At 43.4% G+C, this 24,373-nt stretch overlaps 1 protein-coding gene across 1 annotated transcript; it reads left to right on the top strand.

Annotated features, from left to right (window-relative positions):
• The first annotated feature begins 8,758 nt into the window (after positions 1-8,758).
• LOC120933179 (endonuclease domain-containing 1 protein-like) lies at positions 8,759-16,331 on the top strand. The gene is made up of 2 exons (XM_040346237.1): positions 8,759-9,186; positions 15,450-16,331. Exons 1-2 carry the CDS (start codon positions 8,833-8,835, stop codon positions 16,137-16,139), a joined length of 1,044 nt encoding a protein of 347 aa, XP_040202171.1. The 5' UTR covers positions 8,759-8,832; the 3' UTR covers positions 16,140-16,331.
• Positions 16,332-24,373: the final 8,042 nt, after the last annotated feature.

The raw sequence follows: 24,373 nt of genomic DNA, 5'->3' as shown, positions 1-24,373 counted from the left end.
TGTCAGCATGGCTGATCTTCGGTAATAAGAAAACAGATATGCCACGGATCTATGGCCGATCCATTTCAACCTCTGGAGACTACCCAAAAACCCTTTTACCACCAAGTGTGGTACCCCTGAACGCTACTTGGCCTAATATATGTGTTAGAGTGCCAATTATCCCTTGCAGTCTTACTCAATTTTTCATAAAAACTAATACGCGGACCTCAGTTAGTTGGTTCTGCTATTCAGTGGATCAGCACATGTAACCCCCACTAGGCGGTCCAAAAACATAGCCAAATGGACTGACCACTAGACGTTCCAACTAGATAATGGTCATGAAAACCTAAACCTTGTGAAACCCGACCGACTAACCAACATAAAGATTTCCTCTTATTCTGAAATCCTGAAAACCCAGTTATCGATTCTGAGGGATAAAACACAAAATAAAAGTTAGTAATAAACATTCAATTTTTTCTTAACCTGGAAACAAAAAAACATGGTTATATATCTGTAACAAGACATTAGCATATGAAACACAAATATACATTACATTATATTACATAAACCGTGCACTTTTTTTTGTTTAAAATACCAAAAATTGTTGAGCTCAACTTTTCATCAATATGTATTACTATAATACATATTGATGCCATATGGATTTTTATTCTATGGTATACCAATAATTCCCCCCTACAAAAATGTATTCACCATGGTTAAAAATTAGCAGTTTTAAAACAAACACATTTTTATAAGTTTCCCCTTCGTCTTGCAAGACAGTCATACTTCACCTATTCTGAGTACATTGGAAAACTTCAAAGACAGTTTCTTCTATGGAAACAAAGATTACCGTTAATACAAAAAAAATACACATATATATATATATATATATGAGGCATCTTACTTTTGTTTTACCATTCAATCGGCTCACTCAATTTGCATGACAATATAGCTGTTCACACACTCTCACAGAATAGAAGGGGTGGTCATTCGGGCTGTCAGCACTGAGTCAGCAGCTGAGAACACACGTCACCCACTCTCAGTTTGACTTGTGTCAAGTAAAGAGAGGGGGGTGGTTGCTCTGAATTATAGAACACCATTCCCAATTTTTAAACCTTAACCAACACCAAACAAATCCTCATGCCATCACACACAACCTCACAATCCATGGATCTCACACATTTCCGCACAACACATTTAGCTAGGTCAAATATGACCTCAAGACCTTACACAGATCCGCCTGTTCTATATCCTACTTAAACCCATAACCTCTGTTTATCACTTCAAGGTTTAGGCTCTCTGGGAATGTGGATTCCCTATTAAAAATACTCACCTCATCAGTTCTGTTATCCTACCATCCCTGTGCTCCAAGCATCTCGCATTTCTCTTAAAAATACCGTTTCCAGTCTAGCGATTCCCATCATTTATATATTTCCCAACCCAAGGTCCATATTTATCTATCATTTCTTCCCTCGGAGTCAAGTGGTAAGGTTCCCCACGGTAATTCCGTTTTGAAGCGATTCGATTTCCCATCCTTTTACGAATGTAGGACCTTGAGCTGTTCCCGCAACCCTTATAGGGCGCTTATTCCAAAGCTAGCTACACTTTGACATGATTGGGTCGGCGGGTGTAACGCTATTGGCGTTAATTCAACGAGCGCAGCTGTATTCCTATCTAACAGCTGCGCTCCATTCAGTAACACGCCCGCGTCACTTCCGGTGCGCGGGCGTATGCGATTCAAGCTGGAACGCGGAAGTGCGGCGCTCGGCGGTTCTCACAGCCCGGGCTATTTAAACCTCCCAGGTTCGGCGGCAGGGCGTTCGGATATTGTAGTTGGACGCCTGCCGCCACCTGGGAGTCCAGAACCGCCTCAGGAAGACTCCAATTCCGGGACCCTGGATGCCAATCCGCCTTACCTTCTCTCCTGCACCCAGACTCCAGCTCCACGGCACTCTCTCTCTCCCTCTCTGCTCCAGCCAAAGCAGCATCTGAACCAGCAGCTCAACTCCCTCCTCTGCTATATGGACACCACTTAAACACCAGCCATTTGGAAATCCCTTCTTGCAGCAACAACCTAACCGCAAGTATTCTGTTTCTCTTTGCCAGAGTCATTGTGTGTAGTCATCAGTGCATTTAAAGGGACTGTGTTCTAAATCTACAATATACTGCATATCATCATCAGTGCATTTAAAGGGACTGTGTTCTAAAGCTACAATATACTGCATATCATCACTAGTTTACTGCTGGGTTTGCTGTCTGTCTGCTGTAGACATCACTATGTTCAAGAGAGGCCTTTAGTATTGCTAACAATCACTGTTTCACTTGCTGCACTTAAACGCTGATTAACCAGTTATTACAAAGAGACTGCCTCTGATTGCTGGCTTATCAAGCTTATGAGGTAATAGGCTTGTTGACTATAGTTTCTGTTTCTCACTGGAGGTTGTGATGAGTAACCCCAAACTCTCTGTGTATTGAGAGTGAACCGGTGGTTAAACCCTGAGTAGCCTCCGCAGCTGAGATCCAAATCTATAACCTCCAAATTCAGATTGATTACTTAAGTCCTAACAGCGGGTACCTCCCCCGTCCACCTTTACCGATTTTTTTTCACTACTTGCCAGAACAATCCATGTACTGATTATAGCCCTTCAAAAAATTAGCCCGGAGATTTTCCAAACCAAATGGCTCAACCTCCCCGCAGACTTTCCAAAGTATTCTAAAAGAAATGCTTACTGTACCACAGGGCTTCCCAAGCGTTAAGCTTGATTAGACCCTATGATGGCTTGTACTACAGGAGGCAATTTTAACTGACGAACACCTAATTACACTATGATTTTTTTCCAGTTACAATATAGCCAGTGTTTCCAGATTCAATTACACCGCTTACCATCCCCAGTTATTTGTTTAAACAGAGGAATAGATTCACACACATCCAGATAATTCAGTGTGATTTTAGTCTCCGTTTCCACTGATGCGATTTGCATTACAACTCGCAGCCCATTGATTTCAATAGCACCCACTCCAATCTATGTGGCTCAATGCTGCAGCGACCGATAAAGGTACCTGCACCATTTTGATGCGACATCTGGATCAAAAAACGCATTCAAAGCCACACCACAGTCGCACTAAAGCTGCATTACAAAATCGCACCCTGAATCAGGCGACATTGGAGTTGCACCAGTGGAAACGCAGCCCAAAAGCATAGGTGCTGACGAAACTGAAAATTAACATTTGTGAGATGGATAGGGAAGCTTTGCTCAACAAGAAAAAGCTTCATTAAGCACCTACCATGGATCTGGCCTTTATCACAGTATACAGCAACCAAATACCAACAATTGGAAAAGATCTTCAAAAAGTATTGGCCCATTTTGAAAGAGCACAGAACTTTAGCAGCGTTATTGCCATTACGACCCAGATTAATTTACCGTAGAGCACCAACACTACGAACACACCTTGTCCACAATGTACTTGATCCTCCCAGGGAAGTGAATATTTGTCCAGAACTTGAAGGATTCTACAGATGCCAGAGATGCCTACCGTGCAAAACAAATAAACCCCAGCCTCGGAGAAAAAGCACATTCCTGTCCCATGTCTATTATAGAGAATTCCAGATAAAATAACGTATTGTAATAGCACCCATGTGACCTACGTCATAGAGTGCCGCTGCCGACTTCAGTATGTGGGCCGCACCACCAGACCCTTACGTGTAAGAACACGTGAGCACATCCAAAACATACGTAATGGATTCCCAAAACATAGTCTCTCTAGACATTTTGAGGAAAAACATCATAAGGATCCATCCTGCCTCACGTTCTATGGGGTTGACATTATTAAAGACCACTGGCGGGGGGGCAACAAAAAGATCCAGGTCTCACAAAATGAGACCCGTTGGATACACAGGTTGGGGTCTCTAGCCCCTAGAGGCCTCAACCTGGATATTGATTTGAACTGCTTTATTTCTAATTTAAAAAAAAAAATTTGATCACAAGTCACTTCTCTTTGCTGGCCTGGACAGGGTCCTGACTTTATTCATTCATCTATTTCTCCTACTAACGTGGAGGTTTCTTGGACACCAACTATTGGTGGAGGTTCACCAACTGAGTCACATAGGTTTAATAACCACTATACCCACACCTTATTGAATATTAATCATTATAGCGGCGCCATCGCCCCACTGTTTATTTACAAAAGCATAGGTGTGTTTCACTCACAAAGATTGGCCTAATCTTATTCAAAGGGTCAACTGCATAGAGGCACACTTGGCCAGATTCACAGTCAGCGGTGTAAATTTGTGCGGGTGTAACGTATCCGCTCTACGCTACGCCTCTGCAACCCAGACGGGCAAGCGCTGTATTCTCAAAGCACTAGCTCCGTAAGTTGCGGCGGTGTAGTGCAAATCAGCCGGCGCAAGCCCGCCTAATTCAAATTTGGATCAGGGGGCGTGTTTTTTGTAAATCTACTGTGACTCGACGTGATAGACGTTTTTGCCGAACGGCACATGCGCCGTCCGTGGAATTTCCCAGTGTGCATTGCTCCAAAGTATGCCGCAAGCACGTCATTGATTTTGACGTGAACGTGGATGACGTCCAGCCCCATTCACGGACGACTTACGCAAACTACGTAACTTTTTCAAATTTCGACGCGGAAAACGACAGCCATACTTAACATTGGTACGCTGCACTTATGCTTCATATACCAGGGGCAACTATACGCCGGGGAAAAGCCTAACGTAACTTTACTGCGTCGGCCGGGGCGTACTTTCGGGAATTCCCGTATCTAGCTAATTTGCATACTCAACGCGGAATTCGACGGAAGCGCAACCTAGTGGTCAGGAAAAAAAATATGCAGTTACGATCCGACGGTGTAAGAGACCTACGCCTGTCGGATCTTATGGATATCTATGCGTGAACGATTCTAAGAATCAGGCGCATAGATACGACGGCTCGGATTAGGACCCACGGCTGCGCACCTTTTGGTGCGCCGTCGCAAGTCCCTTCCGAATTTCTGGCCACTGTCTTCAAGATTCCAAACAGAATCCTTATCCGCACTGACACGCTGCTGCAATTTCATTCTATATATATATCTACATTATTCAAAATCAGTCTCATAAACACATTCGCATAGACAAAAAGAAAAGGTTAAGTTCTGAAAAGTCAGTTTGTTGTTAGGCATTCAGACAGGTTAAAACAAAAAAACTCTTACCCCAGCTCTGTCTACCATACCAGAAATCATATTCATCCAAACTTTAAACTCTCCTTTCACACGGGGGACCATTTGTCATAGAATAATTAATAACGCACGTACATAATTAATAATCAGAGAAATATTAATATCGCACGTAAATAATTAAAATAAGCTATAAAAACCTTTTATAAAAATTAAAGCAAAGAATAGCGCTGCGAAAAAGAGAAAAATATTACATTTATTGATACAGAGAAGAAACTTGTATTACTCCAATCTATACAAACATAACATAACCGATAACACCTTTAAAACCAAGATGATATCCAAGGCACACAATTATACAAACAGTAAGATTGCTAAAATGGATACATCAGTAAGAAATTACAAGTTACAGAGATTAATCTTAGGCCCTATCTTAAAATAGGGGGGGGGGAGAGAGATGAGAGAGAAGGGAGAGAGGGAGAAGGGGAGAGAGAGAAGGGGAGAAAGGGGCAGAGAGGATACTTCACCATGGTTCCCAAGTCAGATCATGATCCTGTCTGCTTCTCAGTCAAGCTAGCACTGTTTTTTATACCCTTCAGATGTAATTTCCCCCCTCTAAGAATTAAAAAAACCCTCTAATATGATTGGTTAAATATGTGTCTTTTCAGGATGGCACTTAAGGACTCCCTACCCAGCATTCTCCTGTAGGTAATTTCCTGACATCTAGTTCCTACAATTAGTATCTTACAAGACACCTGGATAGTTCCTGGCTGGCCCAGCCCTTTACATACCCACGGTAATTGGACATGTTCAATTAACACAGGGCCTATTGTGGCCTTTAATCAGACAAGAGATGAAAGGAACCTCGTTTAATATTCACACACACCTGGTATTATTATCTAATTAACACAGTCCAACTAAATGTGATCTTCAAACAGGAGAAGGAAATTCTTTTAATTCAATGAGGGGATACTTCTTATCAGAAAATATATTGTACTGTAACTAAAAAATGGTATGCAGCTATCCTTGGACAGAGTAGTCATACCAGTATGCTAAGGGCCCCTGCTGTTTCCAGCTTCCCTTCAGAACAGAAGGACAATGTGACTAATTGAATTAACACCCGACACCTGTAATTGGTTCCCAAGACAGCAGATGCTTGCACAGTAGTGGCCCTGCCATAATCAGTCCAATACAACTTATACATTAATATTTTTCCCAATGGTTCCCCTGGTACAAATATGAAATTCAACATTTCTATAACACTATATGCATTATTTTTCCAAAAGATATCTGCAAGTTACACTCAGGCCCCGTACACACGATCGGACAAAACCGATGAGAATGGTCCGATGGACCATTTTCATCAGTTTACCGCTGAAGTGGCCTGATGGTCTGATGTGTGTACACACCATCAGTTCAAAATCCGATCGGGTCAGAACGCGGTGACGTAAAACACACGATGTGCTGAAAAAAACAAAGTTCAATGCTTCCAAGCATGCGTCGACTTGATTCTGAGCATGCGCGGGTTTTGAACCGATGCCTTTCTGTACTAACCATCGTTTTGGTCCGATCGGGCAGCGGTCCATCGGTTCGGTTTTGAAGCATGTTTTAAAATTTTGGACCGAAGGAAAACAGACCGATGGCCTATACACACGGTCAGTTTGGTCCGATGAAACTGAACTTCGGTTCATTCTCATCGGTTCGGTCCGACCGTGTGTACGGGGCCTCAGTGTTGAGTTGGTCCTCGGAGCAATTCCTGCTAATCCTCAAAAACTGCCTGGTTGGGATTCCATGAATAAGGGATTTAGGATGGTGACTCTGGGCCAGTAAAAGGGTATTAGCTTCAGTCTCTTTGCGATATGTTCACATCATAATCTTATTATTAACCCTAGTCAGTTGTAAGTCTAGGAAGGGCAGTGTTTCCCCCATGATATGAATAGGTAAGTTTGATATTTCTATTGTTTTCATTAAGTTGTGACATAAAATCTGTCAGTTGTTCTACTGTACCCTTCCATACCATGAGGACATCATCTATGTACCTCAGCCACAGAAAACAGTAGCTGAGGTACATCAAGGATTTAAACACTACCTCTTCCTCCCAGAGTCCCAGATGAAGGCACGTGTACGACGTGGCCCAGGGTGCCCCCATACACGTGCCCCTCTGCTTTATCAAAAGCGGGCAGCTCCTTGGTGGTTATATCCTGGTGACTGACAGAGCGCAGCTCAAACTGGATGGATGGGAACCAGATGGATGGGTGAAGGCATATGGAAAAGGTTGAGGCAGAGGAAATGGTGAGAGTATCTCTATCTGCTTCATTACACAGTTTGGACCGATTTGCTGTGGAAAGGTTAGTCCCGGGCTCCTTTCACCATGCCCTACTTTTACCTCCCTATCCTCCGCTATCTGAATGCATAGCCCACTTCAGGTATAATCTCCTGAATCAAGTGACCCCCTGCACCCCTTTCTGGACACTTTAAGCATCTGTAAACCCACCTTCAATGCCTCAATAGGTGAAACTGTTCCAAATCCCTAAATAAAAAGACTAGCAATCAATCCTTTTGGACTGAAATATATATCTAGTATAGGACTTTAGGGTGGCCCTGCATAATCTGTTAAACACCATTCACACACTAATCAGCCACCTGATAAACACTCTGAATAAGTAACTGGAAGTGCATTGGGAAAATGAAAACTAGTTATTTTTTGATTTTAATACTAAGGACTTGATTTATAATTATTTCCGGTAACCTGAAGCTATTAGAGAGTCAGACTGACTGTGTGATTGTGTGTCTGAGTGTGTGTTTGCAGCTGTGATCCCTCTTTCAATGACAATGTTGTCTTTTTTAGTTAATCTGTAAGGTATATACTCAGCTTGTTTCCTTTGTTTATTAATTATGGTGTGCTTTTTCTACTAATAAATCTACTTAATTAACCATAGTGTCCTGCAGTAGTGGCCTTCTTGGGGTATTTTCCCTCTTTTTTTACACAATTTTTTTAGGGGAAGACTTGGTCCAAAAAATGTTTTTAACCTAAAATAAAGGCCCCGTCAAAACATAAAAACTGATCCACCCTCAAAATAAAAACCCATAAAACCACCCCTTAATCAAAAACAAAAAACATTGGGGGTTATTTACAAAATGCAAATACACTTTGCACTACAAGTGCACTTGGAAGTGCAATCACTGTATATCTGAGGGGACATGCAAGGAAAATAAAAAACATAATTTTTGCTTGTACATGATTGGATGATAAAATCAGCAGAGCTTCCCCTAATTTCAGCTTCCCCTCAGATCTACAGCGATCTATATTGACTGCATTTACAAGTGCACTTTCAAGTGCACTTGCTGTGCACTTGTAGTGCAGAGTGGATTTGCCTTTAGTTAATCAACCCCATTGTGTGCTATAGACGTGACAGCAGCAAGTGATTACACCGCACATTATACACCAAATTAGGCACACCTAGTTTTTTTTTTCAATCCCCTATTCTTCTGAAGTAACTTCTGCTATTTCAACACTTATGTATCCTTGAGTCTTTTATTAGATTTCTTTAGAAATTAACACTTACTTTTTGTTACGTAAACCCCCTTCCCCCATTAAAATACACACTATAAATTGAGCATGCACGTCTTGCTCCTGTAGAAGTGAACTGATCATTTCAGTGATTTCACTTCCTTGGAGAAACCATAAATATGTTTCTGAGCCTCTGTTGGTTGCTTGTCGCCATTGCCTATGAGGCAGAAGGCCTGGTTGCTGAGGACTTTACAAAGTGCTCTGAGGTCTTCTACAAACAAAAAATGCCCGTTGGCCTTGAAGTCATAGCCAAGCCTCATGACTTTAAAGAGATTCCGGATGGAATAAAAAAAATAAGTGATCTGGCATCTCCAGCCTATATTTGTCAAACGCATGGAAGTAAAAGTTACTATGCCAGTTTATACGACAGAGGAAGGCGTATTCCCCTGTATTCTGCCTATATCCTAGACAGGAAAGAAGCAAAGGAACAAGCAGAATGTAAACGGCCCGGATCGTTTCAGTTAGAGCCGCAGGTATGTACCGTATATCCTTTTGGTATGTATATGCTATTTAATAGGAAAATGTATTTATCAATATAATTCAATTGTATTTATATCTAGTGAACAAATGCCAATAGGTGCTTGTATGTCATCTATTGGTTTATGATATCCCTATTGTCCTCTACACAAGCCAGTTTAAAGGTGGGAGCAGCTGCATCAGCTGAAGAAAAAGGAAGAGAATGTGTGATTTTTGTAAATGTATACCCCTTAGGCCCCTTTCACATGTGCGGACCGTTCGTCCGTTTTTTACAAGTCCGTTAACGGACTTGTAATGCATCCCTATGGGATTGCAGACGTTAGCGGCTTGATGCATCCGCTAACGTCCGCAAAGATCCGCGTCCGTAAAGATCCGGTTTTTCGGACGGAAGAAAACCCTATTTTTCTTCCGTCCGGCGGATCGGATCGGATGAATACGGACAGACGGTCCATATTCATCCGATTCCCCATAGGGGAGAGCGGAGGAAAGAAAGGGCGGTCTCTGCACAGTGTGCGGGGACCGCCCTGTCCGCCGACAGCTCAGCGGGGATTACGGATGATCCCCGCCGACAGCTCAGCGGGGATTGCGGATGATCCCCGCTGAGCCGACGGACACACACGGAGCGGACACAAAAACGGTCCGCTCCGTGTGAAAGGACCCTTATGGACCACAGCAATCTTTGAATTTCCACGATTGGTTTTTATTTAGTAATACTTTGTCATTATAAAGTCATAGATGGATTTTTTTTATTATTATTTTTTTAGGACAAACAAGACTTTTCTTTGGTGATAATGCAAACATTATTTTGTTTCTATAGACAAAAAGACATAAAAAAAAAAAACCCTGTAAAAAAAATTACTTTTTTTCTTTGGTTATTTTTTTTAAATTGAAGTTGTGTAACATAGAAAATAATAAACTACAACATTCCCCAAAAAATTTGAATAAGGTAGCATATACACCAGGAAAACAATATTTTTTTCTATTTGACCAATTAGATAAAAAAAAAATAAGGCCCAGATTCTCAAAGAACTTACGACGGCGTAGCACCATGTACGCCGTCGTAAGCCCGAATGAGAGCCGTCGTATCTATGCGGCTGATTCTTAGAATCAGTTACGCATAAATTCGGCTAAGATACGATCGGCGTAAGTCTCTTGCGCCGTCGTATCTTAGGGTGCATATTTACGCTGGCCGCTAAGTGGCGCTTCCGTAGATTTCCGCGTCTAATATGCTAATGAGCTAGATACGCCGATTCACGAACGTACGTACGCCCAGCGTAGCAAGATACGTCGTTTACGTAAGACATACGCCGGCGTAGAGTTACCCCTCATAAAGCAGGGGTAAGTCATGTTAGGTATGGACGTCGGAAACGCGTCGTGTTTTACGTTGTTTGCGTAAGTCGTCCGTGAATGGGGCTGGACGTAAGTTACGTTCACGTTGACTAGGCATTGAGCGGGCGTAATTTAATTTGAAAATTCAACGTGATAATGAGCATGCGCCGTTCGAAAAAAGCGTCATTTACGTGGGGTCATGATTAGTTTACATAAAACACGCCCCCCTGTTCCTCATTTGATTTAGGCGTGCTTACGCCGGCAAAATTACGCTACGCCGCCGTAAATTTAGACGCATGTGCTTTGTGAATACAGCACTTGCCTCTCTAAGTTGCAGCGGCGTAGCGTAACTACAATACGCCCGCCTACATTTACGCCGCTGACTGTGAATCTGGTCCTAAGTGTTTAAGACATTAAGGTATAAGACTGGTTAAATGGAAACTGTAATTTAATAATAAATAATAATAACAAACTGTAATATATTTTATATAGACTATAATGAAGGAAGCATTTTAGGGCAGGTGTCATCTCCTTGGCTTCTGATCCTGACTGAAGCCAGCAAAAGGTCACTATTGTAAGTGATCTGTTAACCTGATCCAGAACAAAAAAAATTCCAGAAACCAATTATGTATTCACTATGTGTGTGTGTGTGCAGGGCCGCTGATAAAGCAGTACAGCCAGCCGTCCTGTACTGGACCCAAGCCCCATCAGTTGAAGAGGGGGGCCCAGGTACGTGCTGAGCTGGAGGGCTGGCTGTACTGCCTTTTTGCTGACACTTGTTGATCCAGTGCAGCTGAGACTGCAAAGAAAGGGACTGATGAATCTCTGTCCTCAACAGTGGCGGCTGGTGTTTTTTTGTTTGGGGGGGTGGCAAGCAGCCCCCCCCCCCCCCGCAAGGCACTTACAGCGAGCACATCGCAGATCATTAGGCACATCGGGTAGGGGAAAAGGCTCCGGTAGGCATCTTGCAGCGTCTTTTGTGTCCTTCTGAGATCACGGCAGCTTCCGCCGTATGTCTCCTCCCCTCCTCCTAGGCGTCCAATAGGATCGCCTAACCTTTCAGCCAATCGGGAAATTGGTAACAGACCCGCGCTTCCTGATTGGCAGAGAGGCAAATCATTGTTAGAAAAGCAAATATTCACTTGCTTTTCTAACACATCTGGGTGGACTCCGAGTCCAATGCTCTGCGCTCCGAGTCCATCCTATTTTGAAGCCTATTAGAGCCTATGGCACAAATCAGGTGCCTCAAATAAAAACACCCCCACCGCTGTAATTCAGGCGGTGGGGGTGTCCGAAAAGGTGTCGGATGCCTGAATAGGGGCGAACGGCGGCAGTCATGGATAGATTCGTGCAATGCATGAATCAATTCATTATGCATACAGGGGGGTGGCGAGGATAGAGGGGGCAGCCCCTGTGTGCCCTTAATGCACAGGCCACCCCTGGTCCTCAGTCCCTTTTTCCATCTCAGATTTGACACGGAGAAAGGGCAGTTAAAAATTTTGTTTTTAAAATAAAATAAATAATTTAATTACCTCACAGCCTGTTTTAACTGCACACTAGAACACCACAACAGCTTTGCACTTGGTTGCATAGCACCTACAGAGCAGTGCTTTTTAAGTAAAAAAGAGTATTTATCGATGAGGGTATCGTTTCTGTCATGGCTGCAAAGCATAGCATCGCAGCAATGACATTTTAGCGAAAATATTATTTGATATTTTCAGGGATGTATATATACAAACAATTAGGAGACATGTATTAAAATAAGAGCACTTAGTAGCTGTGCATGGTAGCAAATCAGCTTCCATCTGCAGCAAGGCCATCTGGACTGGTGCCCAGGGTGAAATGACAAACTGGGGTTCTTTTTGCGACTTAGTCAGTGTTGTTTCAAGACAAGAACATATTTAAAGCATTATGCATTTATTTAGGTTTAATTTAGAACAGAATTCACTCATACATTTTAAAAATATTTTTTTTTGTGGATCGCGGCTTCCACAATTTTTTTAATCCTGTTCTACTTGTGCAGATGCATAATATGCTGGAAAATACAATTTCTGCTGTATTTTTTTACCACAAGGCACACTGAAGAGATAGCAGGAGTGAAATAAGTCCCATTGTTGCAGCAATAGTATTTGTAAGCATTACCATTACCTTTACTGGTATCAGTAGCAGCAAAACCTCCCATGCATTGGTGCCAGTTTTCAGAATACCAACCCTCATCATTGGTGCCAGTTTCCAGAATAATAACCCCTGCATCATTAGTGCCAAATTCCGCAATGATAACCCCCGGCATTGGTGACAATGCCAGTTTATGCAATAACTTCTAGCATTGGTGCTACTTTATTCAAAAACACCCAGCATTGGTGCCAGTCTATGTAGTAGCCCACTGCATCAGTTGCCAGTTTACAAAATACAAAGAAATGGTAAACCCCCTGGGGGAGTGAGGGGGGTTAATTAACATTGGCAGTAATCAAGGGGTAATAAACATTGCCACTGGCCATTAATGCAGCACTGGGCAGTGGCAGTGTTTATTAACCCCTTGCATTACTGGCTAGTGGCAATGCTAATTAACCCTTCCACTCCTCAAAGGGGTTGACCATTTGTCTGTACAAAGTTGCATTTATCCTCAGCTGCTGCACTCATGTTTGTGATTAACTGACTACCTCCATCTCACTCCCGCACAGCGCCGCTCACTTCCAAGCCTGGAAATGATGTCATGCTGTAGAGCAGTAGGCCAGGACCATCCTTCCCCTGTTGCGGAGATCTCTCCGCCTGATAGTAGTGCATGGTTTCTTCTCGTGTGGAGTGCTGGAACTTAGGGAGCGATTTCAGCACCCCACTGCTGCCTGCCACTCCGCAAAGTGGGGTGCTGCTAAGGTTTGCCCTGATGATCTATTGGGCCTGATCAGGGCAAACTTTAGCAGCAGTTTGATGGTAGCTGCTCTGGTCACATTGCACCTCTATCCCCCTTTGCTAAAAGAATCCCAGCTGTTACTATTCACCTGCACCATCACCAGTTTGTTTTTATCTTCAGGGCTTAAATATTGGTAGATTGGAGATATCGCATTATATATATATGTTAATAGTGCAGTATGCAAAAAGCAAGATAAACAGACAAAGCCAAAAGACTGTTACGCTGAAGTCATTTGCAGTTTAAGACATTTAATTATAGAAAAAAAATTATGCCCCATGCACACGAGACGCAAATGCAAACTCATCTAAACACAAGTTTTCAAACGCAAAAACCGGCGTTTAAAACGCGCGTTTTACCGCGTTTGCGTTTATAAGCGTTTGGTTAAGAAACATCATAAGACCCTCCCTAAGCTCAAAAAACAGTATTATTTAACCATTTCAGCCATTTTGTGAGACCAGAGCAGCTGAGAGAGCAGCAGTGTACGTGTATTTAGCGTGTCACTTGCCACGTCACCTGCCTCAAGTTGTGAATTGTCCACTTGCCACGTCATCTGCCACGTCACCTGGCCACGCCACCTGCCACAAGTTGTGGATTGTCCACTGGCCACGTCACCTGCCATGTCACCTGGCCACGTCACCTGCCACGTCACCTGGCCACGTCACCTGCCACAAGTTGTGGATTGTCCACTGGCCACGTCACCTGCCACGTCACCTGACCACAACACCTGCCACAAGTTGTGGATTGTCCACTTGCCACGTCACCTGCCACAAGTGGATTATGCACTTGCCAAATCACCTGGCCACGTCACCTGCCACAAGTTGTGGATTGTCCACTGGCCACGTCACCTGGCCACGTCACCTGCCATGTCACCTGGCCACGTTACCTGCCACAAGTTGTGGATTGTCCACTTGCCATGTCACCTGGCCACGTCACCTGGCCACATCACCTGCCACGTCACCTGGCCACGTCACCTGCCACAAGTTGTGGATTGTCCACTGGCCACGTCACCTGCCATGTCAACTGGCCACGTCACCTGCCACAAGTTGTGGATTGTCCACTTGCCACGTCACCTGCCTCAAGTTGTGGATTGTCCACTTGCCACGTCATCTGCCATGTCACCTGGCCACGCCACCTGCCACAAGTTGTGGATTGTCCACTGGCCATGTCACCTGCCACGTCACCTGCCACAAGTTGTGGATTGTCCACTGGCCACGTCACCTGGCCACGTCACCTGCCACATCACCTGGCCACGTCACCTACCTCAAGTTGTGGATTGTCCACTTGCCACGTCACCTGCCTCAAGTTGTGTATTGTCCACTTGCCACGTCATCTGCCATGTCACCTGGCCACGTCACCTGCCACAAGTTGTGGATTGTCCACTGGCCACGTCACCTGGCCACGTCACCTGCCACATCACCTGGCCACGTCACCTACCTCAAGTTGTGGATTGTCCACTTGCCACGTCACCTGCCTCAAGTTGTGTATTGTCCACTTGCCACGTCATCTGCCATGTCACCTGCCACAAGTTGTGGATTGTCCACTGGCCACGTCACCTGGCCACGTCACCTGGATTGGATTGGGCTATTTATGTTCATTGCACCAGCTTTTACTCTCCTTTTTTGCTTAGTTGTCATATTTGGGATTAGTCGGTGGACATTGAATTTGATAAGTATTCTCAACCCTTCCCCAGTATAAAGATATAAAGATATTTAGGGTAAATGTCCTTTTCACTTACCTTAAACCGTGCTACATGATGCTCCAGCCCACAGCCCTTTCCGTTTCTGTTTACTTACTTGTTAGGTCCTTCTTCAGGGATGGTTGAGGGACCTAGATATAGGACTTAGGTGAGCATCACTGGCTTTACAAGGTAAGAAAAAGAATATCTTGACAGAATGGGTTAGAGTGGGAGGTGCGTTAGATACCGGTAATTTAGGCCCGGAGTGGGGCTTTAAAATGTCTATTTCTAAGTGTGATTGAAGCAAAGAACACTGCAAAAAAAAAATGTTCTTATATTTCCAGCTGATTTATCGAGAACTAACAGAAAATATGCAATTGATAAACCCAACAAAGCAAAAGATAAAAGAATATAACAAAAACAATGGGATTTCAGAAAAATATCCTAAAAACCAGCAAAACAGTCTTATAAAAGCAAGCCAAGCTATTGACGACGACTATATTGAAACACGTTCTACTACTAAAGCGCCTACTTCTACTACTACTACTAAGTATAAAAGCAACTATAGCAGGGGACATTTGAATCCTTGTGGCCATCACAATGATCCGCAGAACTACAAGTCTACCTTCACTCTGACCAATGTTGTGCCTATGAAACCTGAGTTGAATAATGATGTATGGAGTGAGTATGAGATAGAGATGATTAAGATTTCTGCAGACTGTGGTGGCAAAATGTACGTAGTGACCGGTTCTGTCCCAGGGAATAATGCTCTGAAAGATCGCGTGACCATCCCTAATTATGTATGGAATGCCTATTGTTGTGTGGATAACCTCGGTAAACCTGTCAAATCTGGCGGTGCTATAGCTGCAAATGACAAGGAGCTAGCTCCAAACAAAAAGTTTAAGGTAGAAAAAATGGAACTTGGTGCCCTCCAGCTAAAACTGAAAAATCTTCTGAAGCTTTCAAATAACTTTGAAATATTTGCTTGTGATTGCAAAGAAAGAAAAGGTAATAAAAGGTGCAATTCCATTTAGCTCAGTTAAAGTGTTACTAAACCCAGGACCCTGCATTCACTATATCTGGTCTCCCACAGTACACCGAACATGGAAAGTAAAGCTTGTAGGAGGAATTTTCATACTGCACTAAACTGTCCTATGGGGCTGCAAGGCTCCTGACTCTCTGTCTGGACAGTGCTGATTGGCCCTATGCTGATCACGTGCACTCTCTAGCAATACACACCAAACTGAGCATGTTCCGCCTGACTCCAAAGGCTCTGTCTTATTCGGACTTGTCCAGGGGACAGTGCAGGGAGGGGAGGATCTGTGCATACAAGATCAAGTAGCCTTTTTACACAATGCAGAGGATTAACCCCTTAGGTTCCACAGTGAGTATAACAAACATGCTTTACTGTATATATAGACTGATTGTACTGTTGTGGGTTTAGTAACACTTTAAATATATTTTTTCATGTAATCCATGGGATTGATGAATGAATGTGATTATTCCAAATAAAATGCTTAGCGCATCTGTATGCAAATCAGCTTCATTAAGTGAAGAAATTACTCCTGGGTGAATGTTTAAAGCCCAATTACAGCCTCAACACATTTTAATAATAGACCTCTTACAAGAAGGCCAAAGTTAATACATGGCATACAGATGGTGGTGGGGAAGGGTGTATTCTTCTTTCTGCTGAGGAAACAGAACAATTGCAAAAGTGAGGATATGGAGTATTATAATTACTATCAGGCAGTCGCTATCATTTGGGTGTATACAGGAGTCATCGCCATGCGCTAATTAATTGAATATCAGGTAGCTTTTTATTCATGTTTTATTAACCTGTATAATCATAACTTAAATTTACTGTACTGAATGTATAATTGTGTTGGCTTGGGCTGTCATTACACGCTTTATAATGAAACTGTCTTGTTTATGCAATAAAATATTTGGCATCATAATTTGGATTTTTTTTTGTATTTTATACTACTATCCGTAAGCTAAAACTTAGATCCTGATATATGAAAAGAGTATTAAAGGTATCCTGTGTAATGTCCATAGCAGTCAATGAGCTTTGCCTCCAAATCCTGAGTGACAGAATGGGCACTAGCAGCTGGTTGTTGCTGTGGGTAACATTACATTTAAGTTTTAGGTCACCTGTTTTAGCCCTGTGAATGGCACACCAATAGAACATTGCGTGTGCGGTCGCCGCACAGCCCCATTCCCTTGAGTGGGTTTTGGTGCACTACTGGCTGCCAGACATAACAGGGAATAATTTTTGCTGTACCAGTAAAACAAAGCATCTCCCATTTGCTGCCTTTATAGCTCAAAGTGGTTGCAAAGATACAAGGTTTTTTACCTTCATGTATATGCATGAAAGTAAAAAACCTGTGTGCAGCAGCCCCCCCTAATACTTACCTGAGTCCCATCTCGATCCTTCTGTGTGCAGCAGCCCCCCTAATACTTACCTGAGCCCCTTCTCGATCCTTCTGTGTGCAGCAGCCCCCCTAATACTTACCTGAGCCCCATCTCGATCCTTCTGTGTGCAGCTGCCCCCCTTAATACTTACCTGAGCCCCATCTCGATCCTTCTGTGTGCAGCTGCCCTCCTTAATACTTACCTGAGCCCCATCTCGATCCTTCTGTGTGCAGCAGCCCCCCTAATACTTACCTGAGCCCCATCTCGATCCTTCTGTGTGCAGCAGCCCCCCCTAATACTTACCTGAGCCCCATCTCGATCCTTCTGTGTGAGGCTGCCCCCCTTAATACTTACCTGAGCCCCATCTCGATCCTTCTGTGTGCAGCAGCCCCCCTAATACTTATAAAATTATATAATAAATTATAAACAAGCGCGCAACCAAAAAATCATTAAATTCTTATGTGAAAAAGCAAACTCAATAATGATTGTGCATAAAAAAATATATACACAAATAAACCAGTGAGTAAAAACAATTGTTTGCAAAGTAACTGTGTGTTATATAATCACTGTGTGAGAAACCAAAGCAAAGTCCCAAACATGAAGATGAGGAAATTGCTAGCAATATGACACTTCTAGGAATTAGTACAATAATCACTGCAATATTCAATGGGATATTCAATGAAATATCTACTGTGTTTCCCCGAAAATAAGACCTACCCCGAAAATAAAACCTATCCAGATTTTCAGGAAGGGCTGCAATATAAGCCCTACCCCGAAAATAAGCCCTAGTTTAAAGTGCTGGTGAAATACTAGAGTCCACTCTATTACAGTGTTACATAGTGTAGACTGGGTGTGTGTGTTCTAGTTGTGCCAAATACCTTTTGGTATAGCGCTGACCTCCTTCTGCTCTCAGCTGATCTCACACTGCTCTCCTCCCAGTGGGGGATCTCACGCCCCCCTCCCTCTGCATTCCTTAGAGCTGGGATAAGGCCTCCGACGGGCAACAGAATCGCCGAGCGGCGCTTAGCTGATGTCAGGCTGCTCTGCTCTTCTGCAAACTGTCAGCAGGGGGGTCTCGGGCCCCCCTCCCTCTGCATTGCTTGAAGAGGGGAAGAGAGCTTCAAAGGGTTACTGATGCGCCCAGCACTAGAAGAAGGTATGTGTCAAAATTGAATTGCAGACATACACATTCTGCGATATGTGGTGCTGTGAATTTTAGGAATTCACAAGCACTTTTACACAGTTCCACAGGGGATTTCTGACAGGCGGGGGGGGGGGGGGAGAAGACAGCATATGGCATGACAAGACCTACCCCGAAAATAAGCCCTAGTGTGTCTTTGGTTGCCAAAATTAATATAAGACCTGGGCTTCCTTTCGGGGAAACACGGTAGAAGAAGCCTTGATCTTATTTTCGGCCAAAAGAGTGTGATATTACTGCTGCTTACTGGACTGAAAGGATCTCAAATTATAGAGATCTATGGAGCGTGTGCATCAGTCTGCCGGCCACGGTAACAGACCACCTCGATCAGGGAGGGATACTTCCGTCTTGTTGAATGAGGATATCACCTTCAGCTGTTCTTTAGACCGGATCACACAGGAAAAGCAGGCAGAATCCACTCGGCTTTACCAGGCACTATGCAACGCTGTATCCTGGCCTAGGCCAACAAGGCCCAGGCCTAGGGCAGCACTTTGCAGGGGGGCAGCACGGAAAGAGTCCCCGCCGGCTTGCGCTACACTGTTAGTGTCACCCAAGCTGCTTCTAATTTTGACTGCCCTATCATCCTGGACCACCAACCTTCCTCACTGTGCTATATTTAAATTAGGGGGTGCACGAGTTTAGTCAGGCTAAGGCAGCACAAAACCTAAATACACCACTGGCACTATGTCTGAGATTGGTAACTCAGCAGGAAAAAGACAATAGAGCCTTCATAGTGAAGTATGTGAAAAATATGGAGGTTTATTTAAAAAACACAATCAAGTGTCACAGCAACAAAAATATAAAAATATAAATAATAAAAAAATCCACAGCAAAATAATATAAAAATAAAAAACAACGGTAAAAAAAGTTTTTCTGTAAATCAGCCAAGGATCAAACCTAAAGGCTAGATGTTATGAGCGTGATGGCGTAGGGAATAATGCTCCACCCGATGCATTTCCCCAAAAATGGCTTCAACTGGGAATGGAGGCCATAGGCGTGCGCACAGGGTGTGCCGGGTGTGCCTGGGCACACCCTAATCACCTAGTGCATTTTAACATTATCACTCTCTGTAGCAGTGGGAAAATGGGAAAGATCTCCTTTTTACCGGCTCTGCCATAAGAGAAGAGCTTACGTGCTTCTCTTTCACTGGAGGTCAATGTGCCAGCGCCATATATACAGTATATAGAAAGCTTTTGGGGGTGCACACCCTAATCCAATGGGCTGCGCACACCTATGACGGAGGCTAACTTCCTACGCCAGCACATCACACTTATATACTTAATAGGCAGCCAGGACACCGGAAGTGACATTATCCAATCTCACCTCAGTAGTCACCGGATAAATTGGATCAATCTAGATGAATAGACCCATCGGGAATTCATCTAATATATCCTTCAGCGAAATAAATACATATATGTGAGGAAAAACATATATGTGAGAGAAAAACCCCCCCTCCTTAATGAAGAAGGAAGACCTCTCCCACATGATGACATACAAATATATAAAAAAGGATAACAAATGTGCACTAAAATGATCCAAACAATATAAATACATTATTTAAAATTATTGCCATTGAAGCATACAGAAAATTATGAATACAAAAATATATTAAATGAGCAAATATACATTAAAAATCTAAAAGAAGGCGTATAAAAAATCTAGGATGATTACCTATTATCAATAAAGCAATTAATATCCCACTCCACATTTAAGCCAAGTGGCTTGTAACAATGGAGGTCATATATCCATCGAGTTTCACGACGGGAAATATGTCTTACCAAATTATCTCCCCTCCAATGTGGAGTGTATTTTTCTATGGTCAGTACTTTAAGTAAAGAGGGGTCTCTATTGTGAGGTGTACGAAAATGTCTTGATACGCTATGTCCAATAAAACCTCTTTTTATGTTCCCTAGATGCTCCCCTGATCTAATATTTAAGGCTCTTTTTGTTCTGCCGACGTACTGTAACCCGCAAGGGCAAATTAAAAGATAGATCACTCCTATAGTTCCACAAGTAATAACATCTTTGATTTTATAAGACCTAGATTTGACATGTAAACTAAAGGTAGACGTTCTCATAGTTTGAGAGATTTTGCAGACTTTGCACTTCTTACATGGGAAATATCCCTTTAAATTCCCAAACATGCTAATACTCGGAGGTATATCAATTGCACTGGGTGCTAGTTTATCTTTCAAAGTAGATGTTCTCCTATAAACAATATTAGGCTTGGCAGGTAGGAGTGATCCCAATACCCCATCCCCTTTAAGGACATTCCAGTGTTTCCTCATAGTTTTATTCACCCACCAATGATGGGATGAGAAAGTGGTAGGCAATGTCTGCTTCATAAGTAAACTTAATCCCCCATTGGTTATCATTAACCATGTCCATGAAGATTTTGAGAGACTCAACATCACCTTTCCAGAAAAAAAAGGCATCATCAATAAATCTTCACCAATATAGTAAACAAGGACATCTCCATGAAAAAATATGGTCATTTTCCCATAAGGCCATAAAGAGGTTGACGAGGCTGGGGGCAAGTTTTGCCCCCATCGCCACGCCAGTTTGTTGTAAAAAATATTTTCCATCATAAAATAAATAATTATGTTCCATAGCGAACTTAAAGGAGTTGTAAAGGAAAAAACATTTTTGCCTAAAATTAATGTCTGCAAGGTAGACAGACAGAATAGTGTAATGATTCTGTTAAAAAACGAGTAAATACCTATTAAATTCCTTCATCTATATCACCTCGGGCATTCTAGTTTCTGTTCTCTCATTCACTTCCTGGTTCGTGGCGTTCGTTGTAAGAACTACATTTCCCAGTAAGCATTGCGGCACGCCCAGTAATTCACACCTCCTTGAAGTCTCTAACACGTAGAGAGCGTCCTGCCGCAATGTAGTTCCCAGGAGGGGCGAGCACGTTACTGACCACCGCAGTAAACCCTCCCGTCACGGTGGTGAGTAAAATCAGACAAGCAGGTAGTGAACAGAACAGAGAAGAAATAGAGCAACTTCTGAGCAAAAACGAACAATGAGGAAGTGAAAAGAGTAATGTCTGCAGGTAAAGGATGCTTATTATGAAAAAAAAAATCTTTTACAACCCCTTTAAGTAATTTCAGAACAAATTCCATTGTGGGCTTGTTCATCGACTCCTCTTTATTCAAAAAATACCTTGCTGAATGGACACACAGAGCCATGACTCTGAAGCGTGCCCCCAAAGCACTAGGAAGGAGGGAGAAGCCAGGAATGCCAGCGTGGGACCCGAGCAGAGGAGGGTACAGGCTGCTCTGTGCAAAACTATTGCACAGAGCAGGTAAGTATAACATGTTTTTTATATATATATAAAAAAAAGACTTTAATATTTCTTTAAGGCAGTGCTTCTCAAATAGTGGGGCACGCCCCCATAAAGGGGGCTCGTTCCGGACCGCGGCGATCGCGCCATTTAGATTCCGCTTCTGTCCCCAGCCTCCTCCGCTAGTTAGAGGAGCGGGAGGCGGGACATTTTTGAACTGGGGGACGGGACCAGAGAGGTACCATCCTGTCATGTTGGACGGCAGGTGATTGGCTGCTAGGAGGCGGTCCTAGCAGCCAATCACCAGTTCGCCCAAAAGTCTCCCCGCCCCGCCCAGTGCTGCTGCGGCTTCACTTGACGAATGTCCCGCCTCCTGCTCTCCGCGCTGAAAAGTTACAGGTAGGAGTGGAGAGGGAGGAAAAATATATGGAAATGTTAAGGACGAGGAGTGGGGGCTGTGCTGTGGGGGGAAAAGGGGGGTTATGTAATGGGGGAAACTGTGTGCAGGATATGTGATGGGGGTCATGTAAAGGGGGCAATACTTTGTGAGGGGGTATGTGATGGGGTCATGTAAAGGGGGCAATACTGTGTGGGGGGGATATGTGATGGGGCAATACTGTGTGTGGGGGGATATGTGAAGAAGGGCAATACTGTGTGTGGGGGGATATGTGAAGAAGGGCAATACTGTGTGTGGGGGGGATATGTGAAGAAGGGCAATACTGTGTGGGGGGATATGTGAAGAAGGGCAATACTGTGTGGGGGGATATGTGGATACAGTGTTATGCAGAGGTGTACTTATAACAATTTTATAAACAAATGATACTATTTACAGTCGCGCGGGGGGCGCAAAATGTTTTCTTCTTCCTAGGGGGGGCATGACAGAAAATAATTGAGAAGCACTGCTTTAAGGGGAGGCAGTTGGAGAGTGGTAAACATGCAGCGCAACCTTGTGTTCTTACCACCCCCGACTGCAAGTCTAAATGAGCCCAATGAACATTTTGCATGCAACCTGGCTTGTTGCCGGCTGTTTCTCAAGTGTCCAGAGCAGTGGTCTCAAAGTACCGGCCCGTGGACCAGTTATAAATGGCCCGCAGGCAGGGTGGAAGTGGGGGGAGCAAAGAGTAAAAAAAAAAAAAAAAATATTTTTTTTTTGTGAGCTGATGCTATCTGGTGGTGAGCCGTTGGTATTACAAGTTATTACCACCAGATGTGAGCTGGCGCCATCTGGTGGTGGCCGTTGGTATTACAAGTTAAGCATTACAAGTTAAACAGCAATTCTAATGTCATTTTACACTATTTTCACTGCCATCTTCTTCCCTCTAATTAGAACCCCCAAACATTATATATATTTTTTATCCTAACACCCTAGAGAATAAAATGGCGATCGTTGCAATACTTTCTGTTACGCCGTATTTACGCAGCGGTCTTACAAGCGCACTTTTTTGGGAAAAAATTACACTTTTTTTAATTAAAAAATAAGACAACAGTAAAGTTATGCTCATTTTTTTTTTATATTATGAAAGATAATGTTATGCCGAGTAAATTCATACCCAACATGTCACGCTTCAAAATTGCGTCCGCTTGTGGAATGCCGACAAACTTTTTTACCCTTTAAAATCTTCATAGGTGACGTTTAAATAAATCTACAGGTTGCATGTTTTAAGTTACAGAGAAGGTCTAGTGCTAGAATTATTGCTCTCGCTCTACCAATCGCAGCGATACCTCACATGTGTGGTTTGAACACTGTTTACATATGCGGGCGCTGCTCGCGTATGTGTTCGCTTCTGCGCGCAAGCCCGTCGGGACGGGTGCGTTTTCTGGCTCCTAACTTTTTTAGCTGGCTCCTAGATTCCAAGCAAATTTGTCAAACCCTGACTTACACCAGTGCTGGTGGTAATAATGCGCTCGCTGACACCAGTGCTGGGGGTTAATAATGTGTTCGCTGACACCAGTACTGTTGTTTTTGAAGTTTGAAAGTTTGCATGCGGCCCCCCATGGCATATGAAAACTTGTCTTGTGGCCCTCAGGTAATTTGAGTTTGAGACCCCTGGTCCAGAGTCTCATCCACATCTTCCTAGGGTAGAAAAGAATACAGTAATACCTCAGATTTTAACGCGGTTAACGAGCATTTCGCAATACGAGCTATTATTGTTAAGGAATCCTGGCTCGGTTTGCGAGCATTGTCTCACAAAACAAGCAGGATTCAAGTCTCTGCAGTGTGCAGTACCGCATTTGACCAGAGATGCGGGGGCGCCGGTGACACTTGGAGCCACTGGGATGCACTCGGAGCCGCTCCATTCCCAAGTGTTTCCGAGTGCATCCGAGCAGCTTGAGTGGTTTCTGAGTGTGTCCGGCGCCCCCCACCTCTG

This window comes from Rana temporaria, chromosome 3 (genome assembly GCF_905171775.1).
Source record: "Rana temporaria chromosome 3, aRanTem1.1, whole genome shotgun sequence".
Lineage (NCBI taxonomy): Eukaryota > Metazoa > Chordata > Amphibia > Anura > Ranidae > Rana > Rana temporaria.
This window is presented reverse-complemented; position numbering and strand designations above follow the sequence as displayed.

Coding starts and splice junctions, on each gene's coding strand:
- LOC120933179 (XM_040346237.1), top strand. CDS start 8,833: ATGTTTCTGAGCCTCTGTTGGTTGCTTGTCGCCATTGCCTATGAGGCA. Junction 9,187..15,449: donor CGTTTCAGTTAGAGCCGCAG/GTATGTACCGTA, acceptor TTATATTTCCAG/CTGATTTATCGAGAACTAAC.